This window comes from Triticum aestivum, chromosome 5D (assembly GCF_018294505.1).
Source record: "Triticum aestivum cultivar Chinese Spring chromosome 5D, IWGSC CS RefSeq v2.1, whole genome shotgun sequence".
Classification (NCBI taxonomy): domain Eukaryota; kingdom Viridiplantae; phylum Streptophyta; class Magnoliopsida; order Poales; family Poaceae; genus Triticum; species Triticum aestivum.
The window spans coordinates 564444950-564463134 of record NC_057808.1 but is presented as its reverse complement, the minus strand read 5'-3'; the positions used below and the strand labels follow the sequence as shown (position 1 = coordinate 564463134).

The following is an 18185-nucleotide window of genomic DNA, read 5'->3' as shown; positions in this document are numbered from 1 at the left end:
CAAGCCAACTCAAGCTGACCATCACTTCTATCAATTCTATGCTAGGCTCGTCAGCAAAAGAGAGAAAATCTAGAGCCAGCTGAAACTCAACATCAGGTGAAGTCTACATATTCTATGCTAGGTTCATCAGCTCAAAATTAAGACAATAAATTTACCAAGTACAGCACAGTACAAGCTGCAAACAGATTTGCACAGAACAGCAGCTGCTACAACAGAGTTTTTTCCAGTTACCGACTGACGCCAAGAGACCAACCAGATGGAAAGCTACACCAACTTAACAGGTTGCTCACAGATTACTGACTAGTCTTGTCTATAACCAACTGACACATAACTAATGGCTTCCCTTATGCTCTCCCTCTCTCCGCTAGGAGCGGCTCCACGAGCTGTTATCTCGACGAACTGCTACTTCAGGAGGTGCTGCTCCCTCCCGTGCCGGGTGCTCCTCTTGGTAGCACTTCAGCACCTGCCATGGGTGCCACTACCTGCAACAGTCATGGACAACACGAGCAAGTGTTTAGCAAAGCATATGCTACTGCCAGATGAAGAAGACAAAATCACTTATGCACAACAAAACAGGCTCCACTGCATATGATGAAAAAGGCTTTGAATGTATGCACACGACATGGAGGATTAGCGTTAATGATCTCAAGTACCTTAGGTTGCAGCCTCACTACTGTAGAAACCAGCAGCTTGTCGCCGACGATCTGTCTTAGCCGTCTCACAAACTCGGGCCTGCTTATCTTTCTCCTCTGTTTCAGCATCGTTAACAGGCACATCACATTTAGCACGGTGACTGGGAACAGTAACTGTAACCAAGTATCTCAGAAGGAAAACAGCGTTATAACAACCTTGAATTCTTCATAGTGTCCATGGATTACGTCCATGTCAGAACGAGGAACTTTTGTGGAGATGGCAGCGAAAAGCATTGGGAGGGGCATCCAGGGTGAAGTAGGAGGCCTTCTAGTTGGAGCACGCCCAAACCTGGGTGCTTGTTGTTTATCAGCTGGGGATGCCAAGGTTTCGGAACTATCGTCCTGATCACAACAAACAAACAAACAAAAAATATGACAAGCTGAAAAAGTTCCCAAGTAAAATGTCACACCGAAATTAAGTACCAAATGCTGAGTCCATCCATATGGAGTGCATATAAGTACAAGTAAGCCCAGTTCCATCGCAAGCTTGGAAGCAAATTATGACAATCCTTGACAAGCACGCCAACAACTTTCAAATCTATGCTTACTCATATTTTTTAGATAAAAGAAGGCCAATAGCCATAAGATGGTAGATAATAACCTATCTGAATACACCTAGCTAATACACACCAAACATGCAGCAGTCAATACGTGTGGGGTATTAACATGCTGTCCATTCAAGGCACAATGTATACCAAAGCTGAGATATGATTGTAACCAGTTAAACATAATAAGCATACCTTGATTACACTTTCTGCTGAACCAGAATTTCTTATCTCAGATACGTTGGATGCAGTATCTTCTCCAGCCAAGTATTCTGCAGTAATGTCAAATGAATTCTCTTGCATAAACAACACAGAAGGAAATAATGAAAAATGGAAAGACAGATAAAATCAAGAACCATGAGAGTAGCTGTAGTAGTACCATTGGTCATGGAAGGTGCTTTGATAACAACAGCATATTCAGCATAGATGTGTCTATGCACATTAGCATCCCATATGACATAGTGCTTTGGCTTTTGAAGATCATCCACGCCACTATCAAATGTTCCATTAGTTGGCTGGAATTGCTTTGATCCAGGAAGTACAACCTCAACATTCCCCATTATGACACGGCACAGCATCATCCTCATGATGCCATTTTCGTCAATATCTGAGTAGCTAGCACTGTGAAAAAATAATCAAGTAAGATCATAAGAAACTACTGAATACTGAAAGCAAGAGCAATCCAGCAGAAAATCTAAAGATGCATATATACAAACAAATATTCTATTTGTTGCAGTGAATTTTTTTTAACAGATGGATTTATGGCCTAAATTTAGATTAGCATACATACATAAATGAGAAACAGAACAAGTGTTTACCAAGTTTTGGCGCAGTTCGCTGGAGCAAGATGTGTACCAATGCCATACATTGGCCCCAGCATGGGTTTTGTAACTTCCAGAACACCACGCATCATCATCTCCTCCATGGTATCCTTGGAACAAGGTAGCCATGCGTAGCGCACATTTGCGTTCCCACGACGCATTTTGGTGGCTTCAAGTTCCTTCTGGAAAAGATTGAAGCGAGCCCGCCCATGCTGATCTACCAGTGGAGTTCTGTAGATGCCAATAATATTTTCTTCACTAAAAGGTTGGCCTGCCCCTTCAAGTAATAATTTGCGCACAGCTGAATCAACAGGTTGGCCAATTTTCTGCTTACAAGTAGCAGCATGTATGTTTCCACTAGCAGGTTCATCCAAACAGATTGCAGGACCAGCTTTATTTTCAACAGCAGCATAATTATGTACCTCGTGTTCTTCCTCCAGTATGTTATTAACCTTCTTAGCATGAGGGAGTACTGCATCAACAGAATCTGAACTCGAGCTTTCAGCTCCAGCTGTCAAAATCAAATTCCCAGCACACTCACCAGCTTCAGATTTACCACTGGGGTCACTTTTCCCATGCTGAGATGGTTTAGATGCTACCAGTCCAGCACATAACTCTGGAAAAAAGCGGTTACCATGAACATCAATCCATGCTATTGGCTTGTTTGTGGTCATGGAAGAATCAATGCAGACCATGTGCATAAAGTCCAACAGGACTTGCTGGTTCTTCAATACAGCATTAGTAATTGGCCTCTTCAACTGGAAGTCCTGCTGTACCAGATTCACAACATGCTCTGGAAAGTCCCTCCATTTACCCTGGTGGTAACAAAGCACCCGCATGGGCAAACCGCTTGTCTTGAAGTTCTTATAGCACTCCAGAATATCACCAGCAGAGGAGGTCATTTTAGACTTCTTAAGGACAGCAGAACCATCAGCATGCTGAGAGACCTCAGCAAAATAATCTGTGCCAGTACTCTTCACAGACGACTCATGTTTCCTCTTGCGATCATTAGCTTTCAGAACATGTTCATCCAGTATCATTCCACTCTTCCTTTCCATATTTTACACAAAGCTCGACTAAAACTAAGTATTGACTTTCTTTACAGATTTACACCACTAAGTAAACAAAGAGTATAGCTTAACCTAGCTAGTTAGATTGTGCTAGCACAAAAGCAACTTCAAAACGAGCCACGTTATCCACAAGGGTAAGTGAAATGGACCTGAGACATAAGCAGAAAAAAAGAGGAATAAAGATATGTACAGAGGGGGAGCATGGGTGGTGGGAAAAAAAAGTATTGTGTGACAAATCTATGTATTTCTTTCATGACACACCATGCAGAACCAAACCATGGAAAGATATCACCAGAAAAGAAAAGAGCAATCTACACCAATATTAGCTCAATGATTCACTAAGCCCTTCAACTAACAAGTAAAAACAACCTGGAGATGTTATCAGTGCTCATTTTATTCTCCTGGTGAAGTGTTAACTATTAAGGATTACCATTGGCAGTAGTAAGTTGCAAATCACAAAGGGGTGTGAGTTTCCTCAGGACCAATAAATACTGATGGCGCATGGAAACTTACAAGAATATGAAATAAATATAATTATGTTCTGTTTCTCTGGGGAAAAAAACTAGTTCAGTATTCATGGAATTAACCTGTCCTGAAACATTAAACTTGAACCCTTTACGTTGATAGAAACGACTTCTTGTAAATGGATGATGGATTGTTAAAACATGTCTTAAACCCTTACAGATGCTAAAGATTAGTATCTAGGAGAAAGGTGCTCTTGCCAGTGGTGCTTTCCCATTTAGTAGCAATAAAGTTTATTTGCCAGCTCATATGACCTGATATGTAAATGACTAAAAAGATAGGTGTTGGTAGATCTTGCTATCTGGAGTATGATATCTTATTCAGTCTATAAAATTTTATTTTTCTTGAATAATACTGGGAGCAATACCACAATTATTAAAGAATAATTATGCTTTTGTGACTCTTTACCCATGCAGCTTCACATCGTTGCTCCAACCAGGAACGCTGCTGGTGCAGCCACATGAGGGCTCAGCAGCGAACAATGATGGAGAGAAGCTAACACTGCTGCTGCTGCTACAAAAATTTGCATTCCGGGCTCGTGGTCTGGTTGTAAACCGCCAATGTTACTCTCGGAATCTCCACAACGGACATTACCGAATACAGCAACATCAAGGCCATAGTATAATCCCATGGCATTAAAAGCACCTTAAGGCATCGCCATATTAGTCTTGAGAATGGCTGGATGATGACAGCTTGGGCACAAAGCTTGTTGTGCCTATTAGGTAAGCAGCGTTAGTCTGTAGCACTCAGCAAATCAAACTTCTAACATTTGTTCAGTCAGTATGCAACTTACGATGTTATCCAGCTGGCAGACACGCGTTGCACTAGACAGGCATTCAAAGTTCATTTTTATCATTTCGGAAAGCATCATATCAGGCTGTTTCCAAATATGTAAATATGTAGCAGTTACATGCATAGTACTTATTAACTAAATATGCAAGGCGTGCATGGCAAATTAAAGCACACGTCTTAAGTAGCACGGGCAAGCTCGAGCGCAAAAGGGTGGACTCTGAGCACAGAAATGTCCAGTACTTAGCAAGTACGTAACTTGCTCTGTCGTCTAGCAAGCGGTAACGGCTATGCAGGCAACTACAACTAATTAGTACGCACTGAAGGAAAGCTCTGACCTACTGAATCTCCAACCATTTCGGCGCTGCACTAGCACGAAATGTAATGCATCAGATCACACAGGGTTGTCCCCTGACTACGCAAGCATATTACATAGCTACTTCGGACACTTGTAATAACTCAACAAGAGCTGTGTGCACAAGATGCAGATGCATCAATCAATATGAAGCAGCAGCAGCAGGGACCAGCGCGCGAAACGGCAAACTTTTCGCACGCTAACGGCCATCTCGTGTAAACTTGGCGCCAAGCCGCCAACCAATTATGCACAACAAGTATGTGATCTACTTTGCTAACCTAGCTACCAGGGACGCTCTACACAAGGCAGACAGACATATACGGCCACCACTGCCACGCTATTGCTCCCATCCCATCCCATCCCACAGAAGGAAAACTCTAGCTTCTACTGACTCTGTTCGTCACGATTTGTAGCTAGGATGCGACACCATGACATGTATGCAAGCACCGAATAGCTAGGATGTCTACACGATGAGCTCAAGCATGAAACTGAAGCCGACCGAACCAGCCTAGCACAAGAAACTGAACTCTAGCTTCTACTCAATCCCTCGCCATTTCTACGCTGTGACACCATGGCATGTATGCAAGCAGCGGATAATCAGATCCAACTCAAGCAGATCGAATCGAAGCAACCTGAGCACAGATAGATAACTGAACTTGGAGCGCAGAAATGGCTTATCCAACTCAAGCAGGCACCCTCAAGACAGAGAGATTTAAGAGGGGTTAGGAGGAATTATACCTGCGGCGGCTCATCGCGGCGGGGTCGGGGGGGAGAAGGGAGCAGGCGGGAACGGACTAGGACTCCACTGCGCTCCTCCGGTTCTTCAGATCAGAGATACGGCGGCGAGGTAGGGTTCGGGGTGGGGTGGGGTGGGGGTACAGGACGGGCTCGAGGCCCTTTTAAGCCGCCGCCTCCGCCGCTATCTGCCTTCCCTTCCTTTCCCTTACCGTGGGTGGGTCGCCGGGTTGGGGGTGGGGAATCCGGTGGCCGCTGCGGCTTCCGGTGGGCGGGGCGGGGGGGAGAGACGGGTGGTGCGGCGCTGGGTGGGTTGCCCGGGGTAGATCTAGCCGGGCGCCGACCGCGTGGGGGCGCGGATCCGGCCGTCGGATGGGTTCTGTGGGCGGGATCGGACGGCTGGCGTGAGATAGGGTGAGGTGCGCGTGGGGGTTTCGGCGGGTGGGGCCCGCGGGGGTGCGTGGTTTCTTGCCAAGGGGGGCGTGGACCTGGCGTGGGCCCCGGGGCTGACGTGGCCCGCCGCTCGTCCTCATCGCCACGGCATGGGTCTTTCTTTATCGCGTCACAATCTGCGCTTCCTTTCTTACATACGTAACGTATGTATTTAGACATATTTTAGAGCGTAGGTTCACTCATTTTATTTTATATATAGTCCGTTATTAAAAAAATTTAAAAAAAGATCTATATTGTAGAATACATTTATATTCATCTGTATGTAGTCCATATTCAAATATCTAAAAAACTTATATTTAGGAACGAATGAAGTAGCAGATAAACCCGTAAAAAGACTCACTTGTTCTTTGAAAGGCATACCTCACTCCCCCTATTTTTTTTTTCATGTTGAAGTTGGATGTATTAACGCTTATATTTGCTCGTGCTTTACCGGTATGACGTTTGGGAAGAAAAAAAACTGTAGACACTATATATTTTGAACACGAAGGAACCATACCCGAATAAAGTGGCCTGATCCATGTCTTTGGATTTGGAAACCGAAGCCTTGAATGAAGCTAAAGGCGTTCTTCATGGCTTTTGCGCTCGGATAGACTAACACCCGCGATATGCTTCGGACAAGGCATTCTGGTGTGGGTGCCGGTTTGGAGTGTGTTCTTTGTGTTGTCGTGTTTCTAAAGAAAAAATGAGCATTCTATTATTCAAGCGTCCTTTTTAGTGTGTCTTGCTAGGCAAGTCTTCAACTTTATTGGAATCCGAATGTGACGCGGATTCTGCTTATTGAGCAAGCTGAACAAAAATTCTATTGGGACAGTTTTTCTTTGGGCTATTAGTCATTGTGGCTTGGAAATTCCGGGGAGAATCTTTCAGAGCAATGCCTGCTTTGATGCAGAGGTTTGGCATGTCAATGTCTGGCATTTTTTTCAAATATTGACTACTTTCTGGTTTGTTACCGAATCCGTAAAAAACACTCACTTGTTCTTTGAAAGGTATTACCTCGTTCCCACTAATTTTTCTTTTTCATGTTGAAGTTGGATGTATTAATGCTTATATGGTTCTTGGTAAATTTGCTCGAGCTTTACCAGGTATGGCGTTTGGGAAGGAAAAAAATGTAGACGCTATGTATTTTGAGTACGAAGGAACCATGCCCACACAAAAGTGGCTCGATCCATGAAGTTAAAGGTGGTTTTCATGGCTTTTGATCTCAGATGGACTGAATACCCGCAACATGCTCGGGAGAAGGCATTTCGGTGTGAGCAATGGTTTGGGGTGTGTTCTCAGTGTTGTAGTGTTTCTAAATAAAAAATGAGCATTTTATTTTCCGAGCACCCCTTTTAGTGTGTCTTGCTAGGCAAGTCTTCATCTTCACTCGAGTCCGAATGCGACGCGGATTGTGCTTGTTGAGCAAGGTAAAAGCACATTCCATAGATGTGACTTTTCTTTGGGATATTAATCATTGTGGCCTCGAATTTCTTAGAGAAGGCTCTAGAGCAATGTCTGGTTTGGTGGAAAAGTTTTGCGAGCCAATTTCTGGCAATTTTTAAAATTTGGCTACTAATTAATTGGTTATCAAATGATTTAGCCGGCCTTGCATAAAGTTGTGCAATTTGGCAAGTCTTTGCTTTAACAATTTATGGCAGTTTGTCAAGTCTTTGCTTTAACAATTCCTGGCAGCAAACCAAAGCACACCCGTAATAAGTACGACTTTCAAAACATTAGGCCATCTAGATCAGCCTCGAAGGAGAGGATTTTATGTGGCCTACTGCCTACATCTTCTTAGGTACGGAGCATCTCCAGCTCTTACTGGCTACATTACTTCTATTGCAAACACCCTTTGAGATTTGATACTTAGGTGTATTTTGTAGGGAAACGTGTTGCGCAAAACGCATTTTCTTTACCGTGCAAGAACCAGCCAAGATCATAATTGATGTGCAGTTAACGAGATCATACCCTTGACGATTGTCGGTGCAACGGAGATATTGATGATGTTGATGAAGTCCTCCAACTCCCACAACTAGGTTGTACCTCTCAGGCAGGAGAATTTCTCCTCGTGATGATCCGTCTGGTCTAGCATCGGCTATAATGACACCTCCAAGGTATTCACATGTATCGAAGTAGAAACACCACTATCTTGTCGACCAACACAATGAAGAAGCGGGGAACTACGAGAAGGAGTTGCAGGAGCCTTACGGTGAACACTAGATTTAATGTAGATGGGTAGAGGGAAGCGATCGCCAACTAGGGAGGGGGCGGCAGTCAGGGGGCTTTCTGGTGTGCTCCCTCGTCCCCTGTATATATGTGTCCATGGAGGAGGGGGCGACCAGGGAGGAGTCCTACCAGGACTCCACCTCACTTGTCTTGCCCTTCAAGCTAGGAGGGGTTCGGCCGACCTGGCCCCACCAGGCTGCCTTGCCACCCAAGAAAGCGTGGGGTTACCCCGTAGGAGTCCACCAAAATGCTTCAGAAAATTTCAGAACCTTCCAGACTTCTTGGAAGCTTCCACCATATTTTAGAACATTCGAGTACCTTCCGAAACACTTTGTAGAGGAAGCATGCATATAGAGTTGGATGTGTTAATTCTTATATGATTCTTGACAAACTTGCTCGAGCTTTACGGTGTCTGAAGTTCGAAAAAAAATCTATACGTATTATATTTTGGAAACGAAGGAAGCATGCCCACAGAAAAGTGTCCAGATCCATGTCTTTTGAATTGGAAGCCGAAGCTTTGGATGAAGCTAAAGGTGTTTTCCATAGCTTTTGATCTCAGATGGATTAAACACACGTCGTATGCTTTGGATAAGGCATTTCGGTGTGGACGTAGGTTTGGGGTGTGTTATTTGTGTTGTCGTGTTCCTAAAGAAAAAAATGAACATGTTATCATTCGAGCGTCCTTTTTAGTGTGTCTTGCTAGGCAAGTCTTCATCTTTATTACAGTCTGAATGCGACATGGATTGCGCTTATTGAGCAAAAACCGAATGAACATTCTATTGGAACAGTTTTTCTTTGTGATATTAGCCATTGTGGCCTTGAAGTTCCGGGGAGAATGTTTCAGATCAATGCCTCGTTTGATATAGAAGTTTTTCTTTTCTTGCATATAGAGTTGGATGTGTTAATGCTTAAATGATTATTGACAAACTTGCTCAAGCTTTACGAGGCCTGACATTCAGAAAAAATAAATCTATACACATTATATTTTGAAAAGGAAGGAAGCATGCCCACACAAAAGTGGCCTGGTCCTTATCTTTTGATTTGGAAACTGAAGCTTCGGATTAAGCTAAATGTGTTCTCCATGGCTTTTGCGCCTCGCATGGACTAAATACCCGTGACATGCTCAAGAGAAGGTGTTTCGGTGTGGGCAACATTTTGGGGTATGTTCTTTGTGTTGTCGTGTTCATGAAGAAAAAATTGAGCATGCTATTATTCAATCGTCCTTTTCAGTGTGTCTTGCTAGGCAAGTCTTCATCTTTATTGGAGTCCGAATACGATGCGGGTGTGTTCTTTGTGTTGTCGTGTTCCTAAAGAAAAATTGAGCATTCTATTATTTAAGCGTCCTTTTTAGTGTGTCCTACTAGGCAAGTCTTCAACTTTATTGGAATCCGAATGTGACGCGGATTCTGCTTATTGAGCAAGCTGAACAAAATTTCTATTGGGACAGTTTTTCTTTGGGATATTAGTCATTGTGGCTTGGAAATTCCTGGGGAGAATGTTTGAAGCAATGCCTGCTTTGATGCAGAGCTTTGGCATGTCAATGTCTGGCATTTTTTCAAATATTGACTACTTACTGGTTTGTTACCGAATCCGTAAAAAAAACTCACTTGTTCTTTGAAAGGTATTACCTCGCTCCCACTAATTTTTCTTTTTCATGTTGAAGTTGGATGTATTAATGCTTATATGGTTCTTGATAAATTTGCTCGAGCTTTACCAGGTATGACGTTTGGGAAGAAAAAAAAATGTAGACGCTATGTATTTTGAGAACGAAGGAACCATGCCCACACAAAAGTGGCCCGATCCATGAAGTTAAAGGTGTTTTTCATGGTTTTTGATATCAGATGGACTAAACACCTGCAACATGCTCGGGAGAAGGCATTCAGTGTGAGCAATGGTTTGGGGTGTGTCAGTGTTGTTGTGTTTCTAAAGAAATTCAACATTTTATTTTCCGAGCGCCCTTTTTAGTGTGTCTTGCTAGGCAAGTCTTCATCTTCACTGGAGTCCGAATGCGATGCGGATTGTGCTTGTTGAGCAAGGTAAAAGCACATTCCATAGATGTGACTTTTCTTTGGGATATTAATCATTGTGGCCTCGAATTTCTTAGAGAAGGCTCTAGAGCAATGTCTGGTTTGGTGCAAAAGTTTTGCAAGCCAATTTTTGGCAATTTTTTAAATATTGACTACTAATTAATTGGCTATCAAATGATCTAGCCGGCCTTGCATAAAGTTGTGCAATTTGGCAAGTCTTTGCTTTAACAATTTCTGGCAGTTTGGCAAGTCTTTGCTTTAACAATTTCTGGCAGCAAACCAAAGCACACCCGTAATAAGTACGACTTTCAAAACGTTCGGCCATCTAGATCAGCCTCGAAGGAGAGGATTTAATGTGGCCCGCTGCCTACATCTTCTTAGGTACGGAGCACCTCCAACTCTTACTGGCTACATTACTTCTAGTGCAAACACCCATTGAGGTTTGATACTTTGGTGTATTTTGTAGGGAAATGTGTTGCAAAACGCATTTTCTTTACCGTGCAAGAACCAGCCAAGATCATTATTGATGTGCAGTTAACGAGATCATACCCTTGATGATTGTCAGTGCAACAGAGATATTGATGATGTCGATGAAGTCCTCCAACTCCCACAACTAAGTTGTATCTCTCAGGCGGGAGAATTTATCCCGTGATGATCCGTCTGGTCTAGTGTCGGTGATTATGACACCTCCAAGGTATTCACATGTATCGAAGTAGCAACACCACAATATCTTGTCGACCAACACAATGAAGCAGCGGGAACTACGAGAAGGAGTTGCAGGAGCCTTACGATGAACACTAGATCTAATGTAGATGGGTAGAGGGAAGCGGTCGCCAACTAGGGAGGGGACGGCAGCCAGGGGGCTTTCTAGTGTGCTCCCTCGTCCCCTGTATATATGTGTCCATGGAGGAGGGGGCGACCAGGGAGGAGTCCTACCAGGACTCCACCTCACTTTGTCTTGCCCTTCAAGCTAGGAGGGGTTCGGCCGACCTGGCCCCACCAGGCTGCCTTGCTTCCCAAGAAAGCGTGGGGTTACCCCGTAGGAGTCAACCAAAATGCTTCAGAAATTTCCAGAACCTTCCAGACTTCTTGGAAGCTTCCATCATATTATAGAACATTCGAGTACCTTCTGAAACACTTTGTAGAGGAAGCATGCATATAGTTGGATGTGTTAATGCTTATATGATTCTTGACAAACTTGCTTGAGCTTTACGGTGTCTGAAGTTCGAAAAAAAATCTATACGCATTATATTTTGAAAACGAAGGAAGCATGCCCATAGAAAAGTGTCCAAATCCATGTCTTTTGAATTGGAAGCCGAAGCTTTAGATGAAGCTAAAGGTGTTTTCCATAGCTTTTGATCTCAGATGGATTAAACACCCGCCGTATGCTTTGGATAAGGCATTTCGGTGTGGACGTAGGTCTGGGGTGTGTTATTTGTGTTGTCGTGTTCCTAAAGAAAAAAATGAACATGTTATCATTCAAGCGTCCTTTTTAGTGTGTCTTGCTAGGCAAGTCTTCATCTTTATTACAGTCTGAATGCGACACGGATTGCGCTTATTGAGCAAACCGAATGAACATTCTATTGGGACAGTTTTTCTTTGGGATATTAGCCATTGTGGCCTTGAAGTTCCGGGGAGAATGTTTCAGATCAATGCCTCGTTTGATTAGAAGTTTTTCTTTTCTTGCATATAGAGTTGGATGTGTTAATGCTTAAATGATTCTTGACAAACTTGCTCGAGCTTTACGAGGCCTGACATTCAGAAAAATAAAATCTTTACACATTATATTTTGGAAAGGAAGGAAGCATGCCCACACAAAAGTGGCCTGGTCCTTATCTTTTGATTTGGAAACTGAAGCTTCGGATGAAGCTAAAGGTGTTCTCCATGGCTTTTGCGCTCGCATGGACTAAATACCCGTGACATGCTCAAGAGAAGGTGTTTCGGTGTGGGCAACATTTTGGGGTATGTTCTTTGTGTTGTCGTGTTCATAAAGAAAAAATTGAGCATGTTATTATCGAAGCATCCTTTTTAGTGTGTCTTGTTAGGCAAGTCTTCAGCTTAATTGGAGTCCGAATGCGACGCGGATTGCGCTTATTGAGCAAGCTAAACGAAGGGGTGGCTTTTCTTTGGGATATTAGTCATTGTAGCCTTGAATTTCTGAGGGGAGAATGTTCCAGCGCAATGCCTGGTTTGGTGCAAAAGTTTGGCAGGCCAATTCCTGGCATTTTTCACATATTGACTACTAACTAGGTGATTATCGAATGATCTAGTCAACCTCACATGAAGTTGCGCAATTTGGGCAAGTCAAACTTTTGAAACGACTTTTCTAAAAAAAACTTTTGAAACGAAGGAAGCATACCCACACAAAAGTTATACACGATTATATTTTGGAACGAAGGAAACATGCCCACACAAAAGTGGCCTGATCCATGTCTTTTGATTTGGAAACTAATGCTTCGGATGAAGCTAAAAAGGTGTTCTCCATGGCTTTTGATCTCGGATGGACTAAACACCTGCAATATGCTCGGGAGAAGGGGTTTCGGTCTCTCAACATAACCAGATCAAATTTCTGTACACCAAGTTCGTTTGAGACAGTCGACACATAATTTAGCTAGTTTGTCATTTCAATATCACTTCTTCTTCGGTACAACCCCCCCTGAACACATCAACAGACGAGATCTGTCCATGTACAGTAGCACGGATTTAAAATCCAAAAAAACAGTGTTCTTTACTAGGCATCAAACACAGGACCTCCAGGGGTTGTAAAATTGCTAATAGCCACTAGAGCCATCACAATCTGGTGATACTTAAGTGGCGCAGTTATTTATCACCAAGAATGGACGTACTGTCATAGTTTTTTTTTAATTATACATATTGTAGCATATAAAAATCGTTATTGTACAACCTGGCCGACATTCTAGCTAAAGCGTTTTTGATAGCTAAAAAAACGTGTTTCTTCATCTATTGGAATATTTTCAAAATATGAAACATTTTCAAAATTTGGACTTCTTTTGGAAATGCAATTTTTTTTTCAAATTTCTGAACCTTTTTAACGAAAAATACTTTGATTTCGTGAATATTTTTCAAATTTTAAGAACATTTTTTCAGAATTGTAAACATTTTTCTGAAACTGCAGATTTTTTTTCAAAAAGACAAATAATTTATCAAATTTGTGAACATTTTATAAAACATGAAAAAAATCTGAACATTTAAAAAGCACACACTTTTTCAAATTGGCAAGCATTATTTGAAAACACACACATTTTTTAAATTTAGGAATATTTTTTCAAATATACTAACATTTTCTGAAAGCATTTCTTATTTTCTAGGGCCTAAGCATTTTTTCGTTTTTCTTCTCTTTATGTTAACTCATGTTCTACTTTTGAACTTTATTATCCTTTGTGAAACTTGTTCAAAATTTTGATTTTTTTTGGCATAACATAAAATGTCCTTGTTTTCAAATATTGTTTAAAATTCAAAAAAAAAATTCTATAATTTCATAAAATGTTCCAATTTTCGAATTTTCTTGTTCACAAATTTATAAAATGTATGCGTTTAAAAAAGTTTATAATTTTTCAAAAGTACATGGTTTGCGAGTTTGAAATTTCAGGGATGTCAAAAATCAACGTTCTCTCTAATGGACCCTTCTGGCCAACCTGAACACATTCCGTTGAACATGGTGTTTTCGTGGACATCCTTGAAATGACCTCAACTTTTGCCACTAGGTTGACATGCCCATGGTAGGCATCCATGGCAGGTTTGAACTATTTCTGACACCATATGTAAGTTGCGACACGTCTAGCCATTTATCGACCTTTTTTGACCGAGAAAACTTTAGAAAATACAAAATTTGTCGAAAACCCAAGCAACTTGGATTGGTGCCTTGAATTGGTCATACAAGGCCATCGAAAAAGTATTGGGGGCATGGATGCCTACCATGGGCATTCCAGCTGCTAGCAAATGTTGGGGTCATTTCAAGAATGTCCAAAAAAACACCATGTTCAACATAGCATGTCCGAGTAGTCATCCATGCCAGTTTTGAAGGGAAAATGTATTTAAAACCATAATTTACATAGATACTTAAAGCTGTCATTTTAAGATTCTAACATAACTAATAAATACAAAATGATAGAATTGAAAACAAAAAATGCTTTTTTAAAGCATTTAATAAATATGTAAATGAAAAAAGAATTTTAAATCATAATTTAAAATAGTAACTTAAAACTGTTATTTTGGTATTTAAATTCTTTGGACAGGTTTCAAACAAATAATAAAGTTTAAAAAGGAGAAAAGATAAGTTAACGAAAAAAAGAGAAAAACCAAAAAAAAAAGAAAAGAAAAAAATCTTAGGCCTTGCCCAACTAAGCGACGGCATCGCTCCTGTCGGGTGACTATTGGAATTTGTTCAGAATTTTAAAAATGTTCTCATTTTCAAAATAATTGTTCACAAATTGAAAAAAAGTTCGGACAAATTTAGAAAACTTTTTTGATATCATTTATTTAGTCTCATTTCTGAAAAAATGTAATTTAATTTTTTGTCCGTGCCTCAGAAAATGTTTGTTTGTGCTTTTTGAAAAATTATTCACATTTTGACATTTTGAACAATTTTTTAAAGACACAAACATTTTTTGAAATTACCTTACAATTTTCCGGAAATGCAATTATTTTTTAATTTATGAACAAAATTTGGAAATAACGAACCTTTTGTACTTTTGAACAACATTTTGAAAGTGCGACCATTTTTTGAAAAAGAAAGAAGAAATGTAACATGAAAAGGAAAATTAACAAATAAAAAGATATTATGGAAAAAGGACCAGTTCACAAAGTGTTGCTAAAATCTTTAATAAAATTCCCAGCCCGTGCATTACTTAAGGTGTCTAGCTTTAAATCATTCACCAGCTGCATGCTGTCGCAGTGGTTGTGGACGCACTTAATGTTTTAAGTGGTCTTGGGTTCGATTCCCTTTATACGTATTGCAGGGGGTTTGTACCGAAGTAGGCAGTTTATGTACTAGCTAGTTTGTCTTCTAACTGCTTTCTGGCTCTTGCCGTGCTGAACTTATTAGATGATGAAATGGAAGAGGATATATGCTTGATAAATTTTACAATCTACTGCATATACTATTTGGCAATTACAGCAAGATGATTAACAGGATAACAAAATAATCATTTCACAGCACAAAAGCATGCAGAGGCACTATCTGATCTTGTAAACCAAAACCACGAGGCAAAAAATGCGCACCTGAAGCCTGGCTAAGCCATTCAATGCCAGGTTTACGTATTTGCCCTCTGAATGAAACCCACTACAGCACACACTTGCTGTCCAGAAGAAACACCAGCAGTTGGATTTTGCCGAGGGTCCAATTGACCGGTAGATACCAAAAGATGATCCATTTGACCACATGATACTAAGAAGAGAGTCACTGCATATACAAGTCATCCTCTACATGTTATATCATCAACTAGTCTCTATCTGCTCGCGGCTGCAGGATTCGTAAGCATGTATAGGATTGCATAGCCTGATAGCACGGTTAGTACCCTTGATCCTTGGAACATCATGCTTCGGATCGACCGATCAGAGTCGTCCAGGGAACTTACCCATTGGGGTGTCGGTGGCGGCGACAAGGTACTTGCCCAAGTCATGGCGACACTTTGGGCACTTGGCCACCTTGTAGAACCACGGCAAGATGCAGCCGCGGTGGAAGCAGTGGGAGCACGGCAGCCTCACCCTCACGGTGGTGTCACTGTCGTCGCTGGCGAAATCCTCCATGCATATAGGGCAGTCGGTCGGCGTTGCTGCGAATAGGCATCGAGTCACCGTGGCACGCTCGTCGCACGCCAGGAGCAGCGCCTTGGGCTCTCTGTAGATGACCTCCACCCAGATGGTCAAAGACATTTCCATGTTGTAGCGGAGGGTGACGCCATCGTGCTCGTCGGTGTCACGGCGGGACCCGTCCGCCATGAACTTGGCCAGATCATGGGGAAGGTAGCAGTCCCAGTTGTCGGCAGCAAGGTCGATGTCGCGGAGGAGCGGCGTCTGCGCGAGCATCTGATGGATGGTGTCACGGCAGACCGAGTAGCTTTGGAAGAAGGCGTCGGGATTGGAGAGCTCAAAGGCTTGGTTGAATTTCCTTGGAGCATCATTGTGCAGGAGGGTGGGTGTCCTGGGCCCTCCCACTGCTTGCAGTGTGTGGCGTGCCAGCAGGTAGCACGCGGCACCTGCGACCTTTGCTCGGGTTGATGATGATGTCTCGCTTGATACTCCCTTCTCCGCTGAGACGGCACTCTGTCGCCGCCGCAGCCACCGGCGGCATTCTGCTCAACGGCGGCCAAGGCATGCCTCGTGGCTGTCCAGGAAGCTCGAATCAAGCTGGACCTGAGAAGAAACAGAGTACATTGCCTAAGGAGATAAAATGGGCAAAAGGAGGAGCGTATAATAAGCAAAAGTGCAGAACAGCATCCTAAATTAAAATTAACCCTGACAGAATACTTGGTTGTCCAGTGCAAAAAAAAAAAGGCTGCCTTTTAAACTATGGAACAGAAAGAATCGTCACCAGCCGTGAATGCAAGTCAGCTTCTCTTTCTCCGTACAGAAGAGAAGACGTCTTGGATGCATGAATTGAAGCACACCGTATACGCTAATCTGATGAGAGCATTTTCTTTTCAATTTAATCGCGCAATGCCAACATCCTCAACCAAAGATGTTTTGTTTGTGTACGAATAATACATTTTTTCTTCTTCTAAATTTAATGAACAAAGTTGAAGGTCCATAGGCTCCTATATATGCTGTGGAACATAGAATTCTACATTGGCTGAACAAATTGACATTCCAACTTTCATAGAGGCATTATCGCAAACACCTTGCGAGCGTGCACCTGCTGCATAGACTAAGACTAGACTAATCGCAAGCAAGCGAAGCAAGCAACCATCACGATCACTAGACCAAATGACCAATTGCAGTTATATTGCGAGAAATTTCTGGGGAAAAATTGGCCGGAACATGGTGCAGCAGGGGCTGGGGAGGGTGAAGGTGGGATGGAGCGTTACCTTTCTGGGGAACGGGGAGGCGGCGGTGCAGCTGCTAATCGAACAAGCAGGGCTGGAGAAGCGGGGCGGAGCAGGGGTTGCTCCTTGCTCGGCGGTGGAGAAGCGGGGAGGCAGCCCGGCCGGAGGTGGTCGACGGGGAGGAGGCGGCGCTGGGGCAGCCGCCACCTCGGGGAGTGAGATGAGCGAGAGGGCAGCGGCCGCCGCAGAGTGTGGCTCGCGCGCTTCGTTCGCTTCGGTCCGGTCGAGTCCAAACCTGGCCAAATGGGCCCGTCCTGGCGTGCCTGGTCTGTGATGGGCCTGGCCCGGTACGTATATAATCGGGTTGTGCCAGATTGTAGCTGGACTTGGATATTGTCGGGAATTGTGATGAATAAAGAGGCAACACTTGCACAACTAACAAACATGATTAATTACCACTAAAAACATGATTTTCAGAAAAGCTATCTACAGTTGCAGGATGTTTGCAGCGCTGGGGACGAGCCACTTAATTTTGGCTCGGTCCGTATGGAGCTACGGCAGCTTCGCAGCCGGCTCGAGATACTACGTGCAGTACCAATTAGGACGGCGCCGAATGCACAAGAAAAAGAGGTCGAAGCTCGCATTGTTGAACTTTGTTTCCGCGAAGAAATTGTGTGGCATCAAAGTGGCTCATGAGGCTCCAAAAGTGAACCATCTCCTTTTTGCGGACGACAGTCTACTTTTCTTTAATGCTATCCCTGACATGGCTACAAGGGTTGATTCTTTGCTGAAAAAAATATTGTGATGCTTCCGGACAGCGGGTGAATAAAGATAAGTTTTCTATCTTTTTTTAGTAAGGGTTGTTCTGATTCGTTGAGACAAGATGTGAAGCAAATTCTAGATGTGCAGAATGAAAAGTTGTCGAAGAAGTATTTGGGTCTCCTGTTGGGGAACGTAGTAATTTCAA

The 18185-nt window shown here is 42.7% G+C and overlaps 2 protein-coding genes across 4 annotated transcripts; both read right to left on the bottom strand.

Annotated features, from left to right (window-relative positions):
- Positions 1-80: 80 nt before the first annotated feature.
- Positions 81-5811, bottom strand: LOC123123945 (inactive poly [ADP-ribose] polymerase RCD1). Of its 3 annotated transcripts, XM_044544605.1 has the most exons (8): positions 5533-5811; positions 4059-4365; positions 2056-3277; positions 1617-1858; positions 1433-1509; positions 849-1034; positions 654-749; positions 81-482 (listed from the first exon to the last, which is right to left on the bottom strand). In XM_044544605.1, the coding sequence occupies exons 3-8, from the start codon at positions 3114-3116 to the stop codon at positions 408-410; spliced, it is 1737 nt and encodes a 578-aa protein (XP_044400540.1). In that variant the 5' UTR covers positions 3117-3277; positions 4059-4365; positions 5533-5811; the 3' UTR covers positions 81-407. The 3 variants fall into 3 exon arrangements, with proteins under 3 accessions (XP_044400540.1, XP_044400538.1, XP_044400539.1); XM_044544603.1 differs by lacking the exon at positions 4059-4365; XM_044544604.1 differs by lacking the exon at positions 5533-5811 and having other exon boundaries at positions 4059-5513.
- A 9406-nt stretch (positions 5812-15217) lies between these two features.
- Positions 15218-18185, bottom strand: LOC123123943 (RING-H2 finger protein ATL34). Its single transcript, XM_044544598.1, has 2 exons — positions 17261-18185; positions 15218-16589 (listed from the first exon to the last, which is right to left on the bottom strand). The coding sequence occupies exon 2, from the start codon at positions 16260-16262 to the stop codon at positions 15789-15791; it is 474 nt and encodes a 157-aa protein (XP_044400533.1). The 5' UTR covers positions 16263-16589; positions 17261-18185; the 3' UTR covers positions 15218-15788.

Bases quoted from the DNA above. Each gene is read 5' to 3' on its own strand.
- LOC123123943 (XM_044544598.1), bottom strand. From the start codon at position 16,262: ATGCTCGCGCAGACGCCGCTCCTCCGCGACATCGACCTTGCTGCCGAC.
- LOC123123945 (XM_044544605.1), bottom strand. From the start codon at position 3,116: ATGGAAAGGAAGAGTGGAATGATACTGGATGAACATGTTCTGAAAGCT. The intron at 1,035-1,432 runs GTATGCTTATTA...TGTTGTGATCAG, and splicing joins CAGCAGAAAGTGTAATCAAG to GACGATAGTTCCGAAACCTT. The intron at 483-653 runs GTACTTGAGATC...TGACTGTTGCAG, and splicing joins TAGTGAGGCTGCAACCTAAG to GTAGTGGCACCCATGGCAGG.